Below are 15320 nucleotides of genomic sequence, written 5' to 3' on the forward strand. Positions count from 1 at the left end.
GGGAAATCCGTCACGCTGTCTTATTTGCGGCCGAATTGGGATTTCTCGAGTAAAACAGCGTGTATTGTCTCCATAATTGAAGGCACAGGAATGACGCAGACAGCAACAAGACGACAGGCCGCTCTCACTGTACAATTGTAGTGGCAGGAGTTTGTGACACGCCCAGCGGCATAGCAACATACAGTAGCATACTACTACTAGTAGTGTTTGCCCACCTGTGTGAACTATCCTGTATCTCAACCACTATGCGTTGACGACCAATTCTAGGCTGATAGCCACGCATTTCAGCCGTCCTTGTCTCAGCTCAAACCGCACAGATGAGGAGAGCAAGCATGTCGTGGCTCTGGAAGGTAGGTCTATCCATCTGAAACACCGCTCCCGTTCCCGCAGTTATCACTAACATAACCGATTCAGGGCGACGCAAATTCCCCTGCCTCGTTTGAAAAGGCTCTCTCCAAACTCTCGGCTCAGATCTCCTCTGCCAGCCTTGCCCTTGACACCACCCGCAGTCGTGGCCGTCGAGTCAAGGCGTTATGGACGCTCTACACCACCTTGACCTACCTTCTCTATACTCTTGTTATTGGACTCGTTCTCGGCCCTCAGAACTGGTCACCATACCACTATGCCGGTCTCGTCGGCGCGCCGGCCCTGATTTACGTGGTGCGGACACTGTTGACAGCCTTTTTTGACTGGAGGATCAGTCGTCAACAATCACACTTGGATCGCTTGCAGAAACAAAGGGAGCAAAAGATTGCAGAACTCAAAAAGGCCACAAAATACGACAGTACTCAAGAACTGCTGCAGAAGTACGGTGGAGCCCCTCCCACTAAGACACCTTCGAGACAACTTCAGGCTAGCAAAAGAAAGATCAAAGCCCAAGAAAATCCACAACCTCAAAGAACCGGCATTGCTCCTCCGCCAACTGCCAATATTCCTGGACGGAATATCTCAACACCTCCGGTAGTAAGACCCCCTCTCGACAGCAGCCCCGTATCACCGGTCCATGGACGAGCACCCGCCATGGCGCCCATGCCTGCACACAGTCCCGTGGATGTTGCACCTGAGCCGCCAGGGTTCGCCCCCAACGCCTTTCCGCAAGCGCCACCTCCCAGCACGGCGTACGAACACACTCCTCACTGGTACGATCGGATCCTGGATGTTATGCTCGGCGAAGATGAAACCGCAGCGAAGAACAGATTGGTGCTGTTATGCTCCAGATGTCGCTTAGTCAACGGCCAGGCTCCTCCTGGGGTGAAGACGCTGGAGGAGTTGGGTCGGTGGAGATGTAGTGGATGTGGTGCTTGGAACGGGGTTGAGAGCGAGGGAGCCAAAGTGGTCAAGGAGATTGCCGCCGCTTCCGCAGGACTGGATTCGAGTGAAGAATGGGAAGATGCAGCACATTCTGCAGAAACTCATGCAGAGTCCAGCGAGGAATTCAAGGAGGAAGAACCCGTTGACTCAGTCACGCATGGGACGACGGGGCGGAAGGTTGATGACCAAAGTGGTCTGGCAAAGCGGGTGACTCGAAGCGCGGGACGGAGGAGCTCTGATACTCTAGAATGAGTGGATGGACAAACCGCGTAGCCATTACAGATTCAAGACGTTACTACCGACAGTAGATGAACCTCCCTGACTTGCACAGCCTTGCGGGAAAATACCCTCACGTGACCCGGCGCCAAGATTGTTAACTTCAAGTTCGACTTTTGGATTTGTCTTATTCTGTGTATAGATAGAAACCTTTCGACTATAATTCTTGCTGTGGCCAGTATGCCGGAGTGATCTGCTCCGTTCATGACATAGAACCGGTAGCGAGCGTTGATGAAAATGTGTCGGACTTGAAGTTTCCGACGAGGCTGAAATTTGCAATTGAAGTTGCCAGCCTAAAAAAATCGGAGACCGACACAACCATATCACTCTCCACCAACACCAATGCATCGCGGAACTTGTGGCTCAACAAAATGTCATCATTCATCGTCCGTCCGTCAAATACCGACAAGGATCCGTTCCGGGTCAAGTTGACTGCGGTTTCCATGCTGTCCCTAAAATTAAAGTCCGGCGACACATGTGAGCTCCAAAGTATAGACTTCGAAGAACATGACCAGAAAAAGAAGAAGAACAAGAAGAAACTTGCCATTGCCTGGGAAGCCTCGGGAGCCGGGATGAAGGACACGATTGTGCAAACATCCAAACTTTTACAGGAGGTGTACGGCTTCAAACTTGGGGACAAGATCCTTGTTTCTAGATCGACACACGCGGTGCAAGATTCCGCGGTGATCAGCATTGAACATTTAGGGACGCCGTCCTTGAGTGAAGAAGACAAGCACTTCTGGGAGAAATACGCCAGGCTCTCAATTCCCGGCGTGGACGAGTGTCTGGTGGAAACGCAACGGCTACGATTTAGGACAGGTATCCAAGTTACAGAGTTTGTCGTCCGTGACATCGGTGACTCGGAGTCGTTGATCGGTCGGGTTACGAAAGACACGCGGTTTCGAATCCGGGCGCCGAATGAGGATGGATCTGAAGTTGTCGAAACTGTCAAACAGGTCGAGTTTCAACCGGTGAGTCTAGGTGGCGTGCACGATGCAATCCGTCAAGTACAGGACATTATTGGGAGGATCTGTCGGCCTGTCGTGAAGCGGCATTTTCGACTGTATCGGCCTGTGCAGGGTGTGCTGTTGTATGGGTCCAAGGGAACGGGCAAGACGGCGTTTATTTCGGCTTTGGGACAGGCTGGCTGGACGGCGGTGACGGAGTGGAAACCGGGGACTCAGCTGAAAGGTACCAACGGTTCCGAGCCGCAATTGGTGGTCGTGCCGACCAGATACTTGTCTCGCAAGGACTCAAATGGTGGTTCTTCGTCAAGTGTCGTCGTGGGCGAGCTAGACAAGCTGTTTGAGCAAGTTAGGGACTTTCCCGTCTTGGTGGTCGGCGAGGTCCGACATCCAAACGATGTGGAGCAGGCGTTGAGGTCGGAGGGGAAATTTGCAGCCGAGATCGAACTGCCTATTCCTTCGGCGCAGCAACGGAAAGAAATCCTGTTGGCGTTGCGTGGTGGTGACAGTGTGCCTGATGATGCGTTGGTACAAGAGATGGCGGACCGCACACATGGATATGTGGGCGCGGATTTGTATGCGCTTGTTCGGCGGACGCTTGAGATCGCGTCGGATCGAAGTGAAAGTGTGCCAAGTGTACCAAACAACATCAGATCGCTTGGTGGAGAGAACCAGAAACAAATCAACGGCATAGAAGATATGGCATCATTGACCCTGAACGAAAATGAGGACACGGCTAATGCATCGTCTACCCAAACTGAAGACGTTCAGTTAGCACTGCGTCCAACCTCCACCGACCTCGACGAAGCACTCCGTCAAATCCGCCCATCTGCCCTGCAAGAAATCTTCCTCGAAACCCCCAACGTCCACTGGACCGACATAGGCGGCAACCACGAAATCAAGCGCCAACTCCGCAACGCCGTGGAACGACCACTGAAATTTTCCTCGCGCATGGCCAAACTCGGCCTCCAGCCCAAAAAGGGCGTCTTACTCTACGGTCCACCGGGGTGTTCCAAAACACTGTTGGTGCGGGCCCTCGCGACCGAAGCCGGATTGAATTTCCTTGCAGTCAAGGGTGCAGAACTGATATCCATGTACGTCGGTGAAAGTGAACGGGCTACGCGCGAGGTGTTTCGCAAAGCAAGGGCCGCGAGTCCGAGTATTATTTTTTTCGACGAGATTGATGCTATTGCATCTAGGGGAAGAAGTGGAAGTGACTTGAATGTGTTGACGACGTTGTTGAATGAAATGGATGGCTTTGAAGAATTGAAGAATGTTCTCGTTGTCGCGGCCACGAATAAGCCGATGAACATTGATCCGGCACTCATGCGCCCCGGCCGATTCGATAATGTGGTCTATATCGGGCCGCCGGACTTGGAGGCCAGAAAGGAGATTTTTCAGAAAAGACTACAGAGGATTGGTGATGGATATAGGCCCGAAATCAGTCTTGATGAAGATACCGACGAGTTTGCGAGGGCCGCGGCTGGGTTTTCGGGCGCAGAGGTCGTGGCGATTTGTCAGACGGCGGGGGAATTTGCGTTTGATGATGATCGTGATGTGATTGTTGCGGAGGATATTAGGAGGGCGATTGAGAGCACGCCGAAGAGTATTACGGCGGATATGTTGTTTGAGTTTGAGAGCTGGAATAGTGCGAGGATGCGCTGAGTGATTTCTCGCAGGTGGTTCTCAACAACACCCCGCTTGGCGAAGTGATATCTCGGTGTCAATGGGAGTCTGCCTCAGCGAAAGCAAATCTCTGTTGTCCTTGTCAGGCTGTGCTGTCCTCCAAAGGTCACGAAAGAAGTGAAGGACCCGCTACAAGGCCTCGCAGAATCGACCATGACGAAAAACGAAACCTGGGGGAGAATGGAATCGAATCAACCATCTGGCATTGACCACCCAGCCTGGGTTGGAATCTGGATGACTGTGACGACAGTGGACAAACTCTCTACCCACTGTTGCCCAACCGCAGCTGATCCTACCACCCGAGAGTATCAACCAACTACCATGTCAATCACCAATCCAAGCCCATCCCGCCAAGTCCCTCTATCAAGTCAACAAGGTCCGCCAAAGAAACTCAACTCGGTCCGGTCACCACATACGTCTTGCTCTGCTCAGCAAATCTCCAGCTTTTAGTGGTCTTGCGAAACCTGTCCCACAATCGGCACTCGCGGACTCGACTTTAGAATCTCCTTCCCTTGGTCAAAATCGTCAATCCTCCCATCGTCATCCCACAGGGCAGCCAGAACCGTTCTTTGCTTCTGGTCCGCCGTGACAACCCACGGTTTACGCGAGTGCATCACTGCATAATTCTGCAGGAACGAGACGTCAGTCGAGTGCAGTCAATGATTAAAAAAGAGTTTCCTGAGGAGGAGGCAATGTTGTGTGGTGTGGCGTCATGACTTCAAAGTGCTAACTTACATCCAACAATACAACATCCCCTACTTCCCACTCAACATCCACCTGCATCCCCTCGGCAATGGACAGCGCGAGCTCTAGGTCTTCGGTGTTAATGGGACTTCCGTCGCCGTATGTCGGGAGAGGGTGGTATCCGCCGTCATCACCCAGAAAGGGTGGCTGGGTCGCGCCGTGGTGTCTGCTGCGGCCGTATGCGCTGGTTAGATTGCCGAACCAGGTGGTATGGCCCGTGGGGGTGTGTTTTCGAATGACTGTACACCGGAGAGTTAGCCATTGGTATATGACGACGGTGTTAGTGATGGTGATAGTGGCATATAGCAACAGCAACAAGTTTTGTTGTCGTGAGTCAAGGGAACGCAAGGAAAAGGAGGCGTTGTCGAGGGTGACAGGGAGTCGAAATTGATGGAATGGCAATGCAAACTCACTCGGAACAATATGCGTGACACTGATCGATCCATCCTCATGCCATTCGAACCTGTCACTATGTCGACGGACCTCGGCCTCGATTTTACGCCGGATCGTGTCTTCGTCGTCTCCGTCCCGAATCGTCTGGCCGTAGGCGCTGAAGACGCTGGTGCCGACTGTCGAAACAGAGTCTTGTCGAGGATACCGGTAGACGTACTTGACGCCCTTTTCGAGTAAGGATTGAAAGAATTGGGGCGCTTTCTCCTCTAGGGCTTTGGCCAGGCCTATGCTAGATATGATCGGGGTTGCTCCGCCTAGAAAGTAGGTGTGTTAGGTCAGTCTTTGACAGATATAAGACCGGTTGGACCGGTCGGAGCAGCCCAGTAGACATGGGAAAGAGAGGGGAGTGATCACCATGCAGTCATGGCATGGCACGTATAGGATAGACAAACAATACTTGTTACTAACCTGTTTCTGGAACAGAGAGCGCAGAAAATGTCAGCCATGCCGGGTTGATGGTGGACCAGCCGTATTCGTTGTGTGGCCAGATCGGTAGCTCGGGCGGTCTGCGTAAGAAGAAACATGGTCAGAACACAATAGGGAAAAAGACTAGACTTCAGAGCCTGTGGGCACAAAAAATCCCCGGGAAAAGCAGCAACTACAATCGCAGATGATGCGAACGCCTTCCCATAAAAGCGCGTAGAAACCCACGACGACAGGGAGGTTTCCATTTAGCCCGCCAAGGATCTCAACCCAGATGTCCTCTTCGGACAGAAAAAGGGACATCAAAACCCATGCTCAATCGCTCCCACACTCACTCACCCTTCATTGGCAGTTTTGACGTTTGGGGCCAGGACGGTCCTCAATGGCGGCCTTCCCACCTCCTCGTGAGGGCGGAAACCAAAAGCATGCGCAACGCGACTATAGTCGAGGGCCGTCTTGATAGGCAGCCCGCGGAACAAGATGGCGCCGCCATGCTCCTTCACCAGGTCCAAAAGGGCCCCGGACTCGCGGAGGGTCGTGATGGCCTCGACTGCATCGTCAATGGTTTCCGGCGTCCACTCCGCGGACGGCTTCAAGGCCAGCGGGAACAATTTTGGTTGCTGCTGCACTTTTGGAGAAGATGTGGTTTGGGCAGGGTTTCCATACCCATATCCAAAGTCGCTGGTGATTTGTTGGCCTGGGAAAGTAAATTCCTCAAAGGGCCATGACTTAGACTTGGGATTAGTCTCAGGTTGAGGTTTCGAGTTGGTTGATTTCGCGCTGCTGCTGATGGTTTCGTTTGTTGTGCGCTGGGCCAAGTCGGCGGTTGAGATAGGGGCCATGCTGATGGATGGGTGTTTTGCTTCCTTGCTCACGGCACGGGGGAGAAAAGGACTGATTGTTGAAAAAACGTAGCTTAGGTAGGTATAGATGGGTGTCAAAGTTCAGCCCGGTCGTCTTCGGGTATGCCGCGCACGCTGGTGCAAGTCAATCAGTTGCTTCACGAAAAGCTATTCTGTTGGCATAGGTATGCTCAAGCTAAGTTCTTCTCTTTGGGCGCAGTAGAGAAGATCATATTGCTATGCTGGTGCCGGTTTCCGGAACATCGGGTCCTGACATTAGCGGTACCCCGACTGCCCAAGAGGAAGGTCATCCACAGGCACATCCGGCACCGTATGTTACCGATCGCTTGGCGAAGGTCTATGGTCCATGTATCGATTGGATGAGGGAGCGGAAGACAGGAAAGATCCAAATGTTGAATCCAGTTGTGGACATCCCGGCATATGAGGCGTACAAGCTAGTCGGCGCCTCGTCCCATATTGTACGCTCTTCTCCTTGGACATAACTGATGTCGTCCCTCCTGTCGCTGGCCTCGATCCAAAGCAGGAGCCATAAGACGCTCACCATGATCGCTCTCTCGCGCTCGAGCATGCTGAACTATCGCCCCGTCTTGGGGATCTGCCATATGCCTTCTGTCCTCTTGCATATCATGACCGGAACTTGACTCCGTAAGAGGCCGCTCGTGTGCAATGGCAAGATTTGCTGTTTGGTGTCGTGATCCCCTCCGCATTCGGCACAGAAGGGAAATGTACGTGATCCGGGGTGCTGATGTCGTGATGAACGGTTGAAGTGGGTCCACTTTAAGGGGCCGGGCCAAGACCAGTAGAGGACCGCAAGAAGACCTGGGCACTTGATACCACTTCTTGCTAGCCCGGCTGGCGGACTTGTCGAGTATCGCTGATAACGCCGCACTGTGTCTCGTCTTTTGGGATTGGAAGAACCAATGATGTAGAGGTTCAAGGCGGGAAAAACCAAAGCAACCATGCAAGTCTGTCCATACCAGGTTGTAGATCGTCCTGTATGCATATGCGACTTTGCTTCTGGTCCTATTATCAACTGAAAACGATCTGAAAGAAGCATATGCACTCTCTACACTTGCTATCTAACAGCCAAGATAGTAGTCTGCGCGTTATGGACTGTACCGCAGGTAGAAAGGGTCTCCTGTCTGAACCGACGCGGGATGTTAGCACAAACGTGTCGGACCCAGTCCGCTGGAACTAACTCGTTGTTCAAAGCACGCCATCCACAATATTGCGCGAGGCAGAAAGGTGTTCGTGCCACCAACGTACATCAACTGTCCAGCCATATAAGTAGCTGGCAAAGGCGTCCTTTCCTGGGCGTTACTGTCAGCGGCAATCATCGAGTCCATCGTTCAGCCTTTCGCTGATTGGAGTTCGACCTGATTGAAGGTTCACAACTGATTGTCTAACAGTACGAAAACAAAATGGCCACCACAGCGGCGGCCAAGGACGGCATCGCTGCCCGAGTTGACAGTGACACCGAGAGCGGCGGTGTTCAGCCACAACACGACGAAAAACAGCCAAAGTCATGGTTCCGAGGGGTGTTCTTTCAGGCTACTGTCGTCGGCTTCTGCGCGTTTGGTGCTCCAGGGCTGTGGAATGCAATGCAGTCAGTCGGGGCTGGCGGCCAGCAGACTCCGTACCTTGTGATGTGAGTGGCGCTACCCCTTCAACCGCCATGTACCATTGGAAACCGGATGGACTGACAGACAGATCGGTGGAATAGGGCCGGAAATGCCATTCTTTTCTGTCTCATGACCTTCGCCTGTCTTAGCGGGAGTATCGTGATCAACCGTATTGGACTGCGCATGACCCTGGCCATTGGAACCATCGGATATGTCATCTACTCGGCAGCACTGTACCAGAACAACCGGCACGGCACCGAGTGGTTCATCTATCTCGGTTCAGCAGCGTGCGGTATTACCGCCGGATTGTTCTGGGCGGCAGAAGGAGCCATCATGCTCAGCTACCCGCCACCAGAGTCCAGAGGCAGATATCTCGCGTATTGGCTGGCATATCGCAACAGTGGCGCCATCCTCGGCGGCATCATCAACCTGGCCTTCAACTACAGTGGGAAGCAACTGGGCAAGCTGGATTGGAGGACGTACATTGTCTTTGTCGTCCTGCGTAAGTAACACGCCTCCTCGGAAAGAGTAGTTGTGTCCTTACTAACATTGATGGCCGTCATAGAATGCTTGGGCCCGGCCATTGCCATGTTGTTGTCACCTCCACAGAAGGTTCAGAGAGGAAATGGCACAAAGGTCCAGCTGGTCGAAAGAGTTGCTGATAGCATCGAGCTGAAGGAAACGCTGAGGCTGATGTTGCGCAAGGAGTTCATTTTACTGTAAGCCACAGGTTACCGGTAGATGATGGTCTGCTAACAAACCGACAGTGTTCCTTATTTCTGTTATGTTACTTGGTCCTTACCGTATATTGGCTCGTACATGTCGCTGTACTTCAGTGTTCGAGCCCGAGCACTCGCCTCTCTGGTCACGGCGCTTGCACAAGTTCTGGCAACCGCTATGATGGGCACTTTCCTCGATATCAAGCGACTGACCATCAATCAACGAGCGAAGGGAGGGTTCCTGGCAATCATGATCCTCAGCGGCGGCGTTTGGACATGGGCGGTGGTCATTCAGCACAAGTATCAGCAACACAAGCCCGCGCTTGACTGGGTGGATGCGCAATTTGGTGAAGGCTGGGCTTTGTACGTGTTCCAGCAGGTCGAGTTCGCCTTGACGTACAACTACGGATACTGGCTCCTGGGGTTCCTAGCCAAGAAGCCGGTTGAAATCGTCCGCTACGCGTCCATTGCCCGGGGTGTCGAGGCCGCCGGGCAATGTATCGCGTCCGGGATAAGCTCAACGCACACTCGCGTAAGTGGTCACCCATATCTTTCCTGTCAGAATCCGACACTGATCTTGATCCCCTAGCTGATCGTGTCCGCCGGTATCATGCTGGCGCTGTGGGGATTCTCCCTGGTGCCAAGTTATTTGGTTGTGAGGGAGGTAGGAATCTCTCATGTCGGTGCAGAGGAATACCTCCCGCAGTTGAGGCCTTCATCTGGGGTGAGAGAAGACAGGGACATTGTAGACGAGAAGAGGGAGAGAGACGAGCGGCGACCGCCGTAAGTGCTGGAAACTAGAGCCATTGGCATTGCGAGCATTTTTCTTTCCGCCATCGCCCTGTGACCACAGCTCCAAACATTCCTAAGGAGGTAGGCGATGAAAGCTGCGATTAATACATGATGGCCATAGGTGGGATAGGTTTGAAAGCCACAACAAATGGGTGATACTGTGAACAGGAAACGTTGCGGGCGAATAAGCCGCGAAGTTGGTGAGCTCGGCAGACCTTCCTCGGTGCTTCATGGATATATATACCGTTTCTCGTTTTCTCCTTTTGCTCAGACTCGATAGTCTCTGATGACCATTCGCATTATGGCCAGCGGTTTCGGTGCTCGAATAATGAGAGGTGGGGAATATGGGAGACTTGACCTTGTAAGTGTGGAGTGGTGTGGGCGGCCGCCAGTTCCATTTCGTGGCACGAGTATCAACACCAGGCACCCTCCAACGTTGTGGCAGTATCAGCAAGTGAATGGTAAGCCCTTCAACGCTGCTTGGCTTTTCGCACACCCACAAACTCCAATCTAAATCAAAAAGAAAAAGAGGTTCGAACCACGCAAGGCGCAAAAAGACAAAAACTCTAATCCGATGCCCTACCACCGGCTGGGTGGTAGAGGTCGGATCGAGGGAAACCCCAGTTGATCAGGGATTTTTTCTCGTCGGAATCGTCAGGTCTAGATCCCAGTTCTGCTCAAGCCTCAGACAGAAGGAGGCGAACCCGGGACCGATGCCACTATCGCCTAGAGATGAACTGCAAGTGCATCTCAGCTGGCGCTCACGGACTCACTCGGCTGAAACTCAGCAGCAGAACCGCTGAGCCAGTCTAGAGCTGCCCCAGGGTGGGTGAATAGGTCGTGTCCGACCTCACCACTGGGGAATTGTTGGAGGTAATTCTGCGGCTATAAAATATAACCTGTTGATTCACGAACCAACTGCTTCACCCCGGGCAACCAACCCGACCCACTGCACTCGATGCGTTTCCACGTGATTTTACAAGCATTCATACAGCAAGCAATGTATATATACCGTCGCTCTCCAAGTGTTGCAGGCTCATGCTGGCAGGGACCATCCCTTGCTCCTAGTCACCGTGTTTACCTCAACACTGCTGACCAGGCTGACCAGGCTGTGATATTGCCACACTGGGTTGGCTGTTTCGCCGTAGACCTGCGGTACCGCGGAGTATGTTCCCAAAACCGACGTAATTAGGTAATCCTCCCTTGGAAGCTACAACCACCTACAACATAGGTGCCAGGTATCTACTGCTACAGAGCCACTCCGTCTTCGAGTTGACGTACTTAGCGACTCATCTGTTCAAGTATTGGAATGAGTCCTGTTAGGATTGAACAATGGCTGGTGTACGATTTTGACCGTCAGCAACCTCAGCGATATCTGAGGGAACTTCAACCTGGACCTCGGTATGTCCCGGCACGGTGCTGACAATGTCGGTATCTCCCCTCTTTCAGGCACGAGCAGGTTTGAGGAAGACCAGCACAAATGAATTGCAACCATGACTCGCCACAGGAATCATCCGCACATACACCTTGCTTGGGGTGCCGGATTGGGCCGGCTCACCTTCTGCCGGCCTCCAACGTGTCGCTATTCAAACAGTCTAAAAGCTGACCCTGACTCGTCTCGGTCAAAGTCACTAACTGGGATCGCCCGCCTCCGCCAACGCTCTTGATATTCACCCCTCGGATCTTCCAGGAACCTCTGCCTTTATCATGCTCATTGCTCTTGTCGTGATTTGAATCGTTGTCCGAGGTCACAACCATGTCCATTACTACGCCCGTGACCCAGTTGCTGGGCATCCAGCATCCAATCCTGCTTGCCGGGATGGGCCAGACATCCGGAGCTCCGCTTGCAGCGGCGGTCTCAAATGCAGGTATCTAGACGACCCGTTCTTTCTGGGCATCAGATCTGGACTATAAAAGTCTAATGTTGAACAGGAGGCCTAGGCGTCATTGGCGGCGTCGGGTACACCCCTCGGATGCTGAAGGAAATGATCGAGGAGTTAAAAGTGAGTATCAAAAATAGCGTCATGAGAAAGTCAATATTCAATGCCCATACTGCGTCCCAACGCTGGCCACCAGCAGTTGTCACCGAGTCGCCCTACAGTATCGTATATTCGATTTTTGGCCACGAAACAGCCCAGAAGACGCAAAGTCATGAAGAGAATGCTGACAGTCCGTTTCACTGAACCGATAGGCAGGTCTTCGACATCCGTCACTTCCCTTCGGGGTCGACCTTTTGATTCCTCAAGTCGGAGGATCAGCGCGCAAGACCAATGTAAGTATTCGGGCGCCATCTTCTACCCAACCTCATATGATGGAATCCACTATATAAACAGTTCGGCTGAAGGGGACGAGCTTTTCCTTGAGCCGGTACTGTTTGCACTAATTTTCCCATTGAATACAAAATTTGTTATCTATCGTCCAGTTCTCGTTTCTATTTGTACCTACCACCTGCCTGGAGTTGATGTCCCGATTCTAGATTGATTATACCAGAGGAACACTCGATGAACTCGTTGATATCATCATTGATGGCGGTGCCAAACTGTTCGTCTCGGCCGTGGGAGTTGCTCCCCAACATATCGTGACCAGACTCCACCGCCATGGCATACTGTATATGAACATGGTCGGTCATCCGAAACATGTGCACAAAGCCTGCCAAGCTGGCGCGGATATCATTTGTGCCCAGGGCGCCGAAGCAGGCGGACACACTGGTGATACGCCAACGAGGTACGACCGCATAGCTTGCCCTTTCTCTAACCAGGAAAGAACCCTTTTGTACACCAAAATTGGGAAAGCACTCCAACGGCATCACAATCCCAGGGCATATGGGCTAACCTTGCACTGCCTCGGGCTTCTCCAGTGTCCTCATTCCCGCCTGCGCAGACCTTGTCAAGAACTACACATCGCCCTTGACGGGCAAGCCGGTGCAACTCGTGGCTGCAGGTGGTATCTATGACGGCCGTGGCATTGCAGCCATGTTGATGCTTGGAGCATCTGCCGTGTGGGTGGGCACGCGATTCGTGACGGCCAAAGAGTCTGGAGCTCCAGAGGTAGCCAAGCGAGCGTAAGTGATTGTCAATCTCCATCCTTTGGACTAGCATTCTTGCTATTCACGAATCTATTCAACTGCCAACATACCTCGCTGCCTGATCACGACTCAGCTGCTCTGGCAGTCAAGTCTATATCCACAACATCGACCTGCTTGGATTCAGTCCTTCCAGATTTATTCTTCGGAATCAACATCCAAGCAGGAATGCAAAAGCCCGTTCCAGGACATAAATGAGCCGATCTTATATGACCTTCGTCTAAATTTGCATATATCTGCTAACCGCCCACTGGCCTGACAGTATCATCGAAGCAGACTTCGACAGCACCATCAAGTCAACCATCTGGACCGGCCGGCCCCTACGCGCGCTGGGCACTCCATACGTGCGCAACTGGGAACTCAACCGACAAGACGAGATCAAGCTACTTCAAGCACGAGGGATTATCCCCCTTCAGCACGAGCTGGACAAGCTCGAAAAGGCCGGCGGCATCACCGAAGAAATTGAAGACCAAAGCACATTGAGGTACGTATACGTATACTTTGACCATCTCACGTATCTGAAGCCATACTTTGATCCGCCTCGCCGTTTCCAAGGGATCTCCGATCTTGATGATCCCTTGCTTCCAACTGCTCTGTTCATGATCCTTTCAAACGAGTCTGTTCAATCCGATGTCATTTCATTTCTCTGCATCGCATCTCCTAGTCGTAAACCCAAAAGGTGATATCACGTTTTCATTTTCCTTCTTCCCGTACAGTACATGAACCCGGGAGTCCTCCCCAAACCCAAGAGACTCCCAGTCACCACCGCCGGCGGCGCGTCACATGCTTCACCACCCTCACGCCCTTTTCACCCTTTTCATTTACACTCACCAAATCATCCCCAACAATCGCCACTTCACCACCATCGGGTCCTATGGCCTAGGTGGGTAGGGGACTTGGGATTGGTGCCTAGTCCGCGTCAACAACTAGGTCGGCTATAAAATACTTCTCAACCATAATTGTTCGGTCAAAAAACCCTGATGGCATAAAACACCGGGGGTTTTCAGTCACTCATACACCTCCTATACGACTGGGGCTTGTGAGACCTGTTTTTTGCCTTTTTGGGGAAATGCGGTTAATCCGCGAGCGCCAATCTGGAGTTGATGGAGTTGTTCCATCACGGCACGACAACCACTCCGAGTGACACGATATGACTACAGTTCGAAGCACGACCACCGACTTTTGTTCGTGCTTTTTTGGTCCATGGTCATCGCCACACAGCTCGGTATACTATGAACAGATCCTCAATTTCAGACGTCGCCGCGCTCTGACCGTGGAAGTTAAAAGCCTCTCTCGATACACGGACCTTTCATGGGGAAGAATGGAACATCCGACGTCATCTTCGCCCTCGTCATCGCCCTCAGACTTCTTGCACTTTCGCCATTTCTTTCTTCGCGAGTGGTCCTGGTTCTTCTACTTTAGCCCTGGTCCTGCTGCAACTTCTGTCTCGCCCATGGTTGTCCTTCATCCAGATTCGCGCCCATGGTCTACCCTTGGCCCCGAACCCTGAGCCCTGAGCCCTGAGCTCTACGTACCATTCATCTGTTCATTCATCCGTCCAAAAATACTACTCGCAAATCCATACAAAACTTCACTAACTCCAATCTGAAAATCTAGACCAATGGGCATCGTCTCCGGCCTCGTCAACAAACCAAACCAATCAGCCCGCGAAATCGTCGACGAGATGATGACGGACGCGGTGCGTGTGCTTGCATCTGCAGGGAACTACCTCCATGGCGGAGTTGACAGCAATGACGGTGGCATTGGAAGCAGTTTTGGACCGGCGCCGACGTTGGTAACTCCGGCGGCGATTGCGAAATTGTGAAATCTGAAAGACCATGCATGATCCCTGTTTAATAATAATATCATCGCTGAAGATGAATATCATCTCAAGTGTCACTGCAAACAGATGACTGTCTTGTCAGTGAGCAGGAGAAAATAACGAAAGAGGAGGAGATTGAAGAAGAGAGGGAGAGGGTTTCTGTGCTCCGGTACATATTCAACAAATGGATATTATTAAAGGTAGCAACAACAACAACAACAACAACAACATGATATAACCAAGACCATAATATGGAATGGATCTGACATTCAATTCATCCTACTATACACGTACATAAGGTAGCTAAACGAGGTAGCGAACTCAAGGGTACACATTACCGCAGAAGAACAAAAAAGGGCAAAACACCATAACAGGACATTACCATCTCCCCCACCTCCCATCTTCCATCTCTTACTTCGACTCGTCGTCCATACGACCCCAGGACTTGGAATCCCGGGAACCATTCAAAGCATTGTCGACACACAACCCAAATCACAACATCTGCCAGCTGCCAAGAGGTAGCAGTATGGTATTATCATCAATTTCAGCCTCGTGTGACCTG

The 15320-nt window shown here is 52.1% G+C and overlaps 7 protein-coding genes across 7 annotated transcripts; 6 read left to right on the forward strand and 1 right to left on the reverse strand.

Moving 5' to 3' along the window:
• Positions 1–332: 332 nt before the first annotated feature.
• On the forward strand, positions 333–1563 carry HMPREF1120_06947 (uncharacterized protein; the record flags this gene model as incomplete). The annotated part of the gene is made up of 2 exons (XM_009161158.1): positions 333–350; positions 415–1563. The coding sequence occupies 2 exons, from the start codon at positions 333–335 to the stop codon at positions 1561–1563; spliced, it is 1167 nt and encodes a 388-aa protein (XP_009159406.1).
• Positions 1564–1958: 395 nt separating this feature from the next.
• HMPREF1120_06948 (vesicle-fusing ATPase) lies at positions 1959–4217 on the forward strand (the record flags this gene model as incomplete). The annotated part of the gene is made up of 1 exon (XM_009161159.1): positions 1959–4217. The coding sequence occupies one exon, from the start codon at positions 1959–1961 to the stop codon at positions 4215–4217; it is 2259 nt and encodes a 752-aa protein (XP_009159407.1).
• HMPREF1120_06949 (uncharacterized protein) lies at positions 3687–9997 on the reverse strand. The gene is made up of 5 exons (XM_009161160.1): positions 6198–9997; positions 5844–5941; positions 5396–5689; positions 4974–5221; positions 3687–4864 (listed from the first exon to the last, which is right to left on the reverse strand). Exons 1-5 carry the CDS (start codon positions 6698–6700, stop codon positions 4685–4687), a joined length of 1323 nt encoding a protein of 440 aa, XP_009159408.1. The 5' UTR covers positions 6701–9997; the 3' UTR covers positions 3687–4684.
• HMPREF1120_06950 (uncharacterized protein) lies at positions 6824–7203 on the forward strand (the record flags this gene model as incomplete). Its single annotated transcript, XM_009161161.1, has 2 exons — positions 6824–6885; positions 6921–7203. The coding sequence occupies 2 exons, from the start codon at positions 6824–6826 to the stop codon at positions 7201–7203; spliced, it is 345 nt and encodes a 114-aa protein (XP_009159409.1).
• HMPREF1120_06951 (uncharacterized protein) lies at positions 8143–9849 on the forward strand (the record flags this gene model as incomplete). Its single annotated transcript, XM_009161162.1, has 5 exons — positions 8143–8369; positions 8445–8845; positions 8909–9062; positions 9111–9594; positions 9652–9849. 5 exons carry the CDS (start codon positions 8143–8145, stop codon positions 9847–9849), a joined length of 1464 nt encoding a protein of 487 aa, XP_009159410.1.
• Positions 9998–11610: 1613 nt separating the features above from the next.
• HMPREF1120_06952 (oxidoreductase, 2-nitropropane dioxygenase) lies at positions 11611–13619 on the forward strand (the record flags this gene model as incomplete). Its single annotated transcript, XM_009161163.1, has 6 exons — positions 11611–11722; positions 11787–11861; positions 12050–12126; positions 12331–12578; positions 12712–12915; positions 13199–13619. 6 exons carry the CDS (start codon positions 11611–11613, stop codon positions 13617–13619), a joined length of 1137 nt encoding a protein of 378 aa, XP_009159411.1.
• Positions 13620–14557: 938 nt separating this feature from the next.
• HMPREF1120_06953 (uncharacterized protein) lies at positions 14558–14761 on the forward strand (the record flags this gene model as incomplete). The annotated part of the gene is made up of 1 exon (XM_009161164.1): positions 14558–14761. The coding sequence occupies one exon, from the start codon at positions 14558–14560 to the stop codon at positions 14759–14761; it is 204 nt and encodes a 67-aa protein (XP_009159412.1).
• Positions 14762–15320: the final 559 nt, after the last annotated feature.

This window comes from Exophiala dermatitidis, assembly GCF_000230625.1.
Source record: "Exophiala dermatitidis NIH/UT8656 unplaced genomic scaffold supercont1.6, whole genome shotgun sequence".
Classification (NCBI taxonomy): Eukaryota; Fungi; Ascomycota; class Eurotiomycetes; order Chaetothyriales; family Herpotrichiellaceae; genus Exophiala; species Exophiala dermatitidis.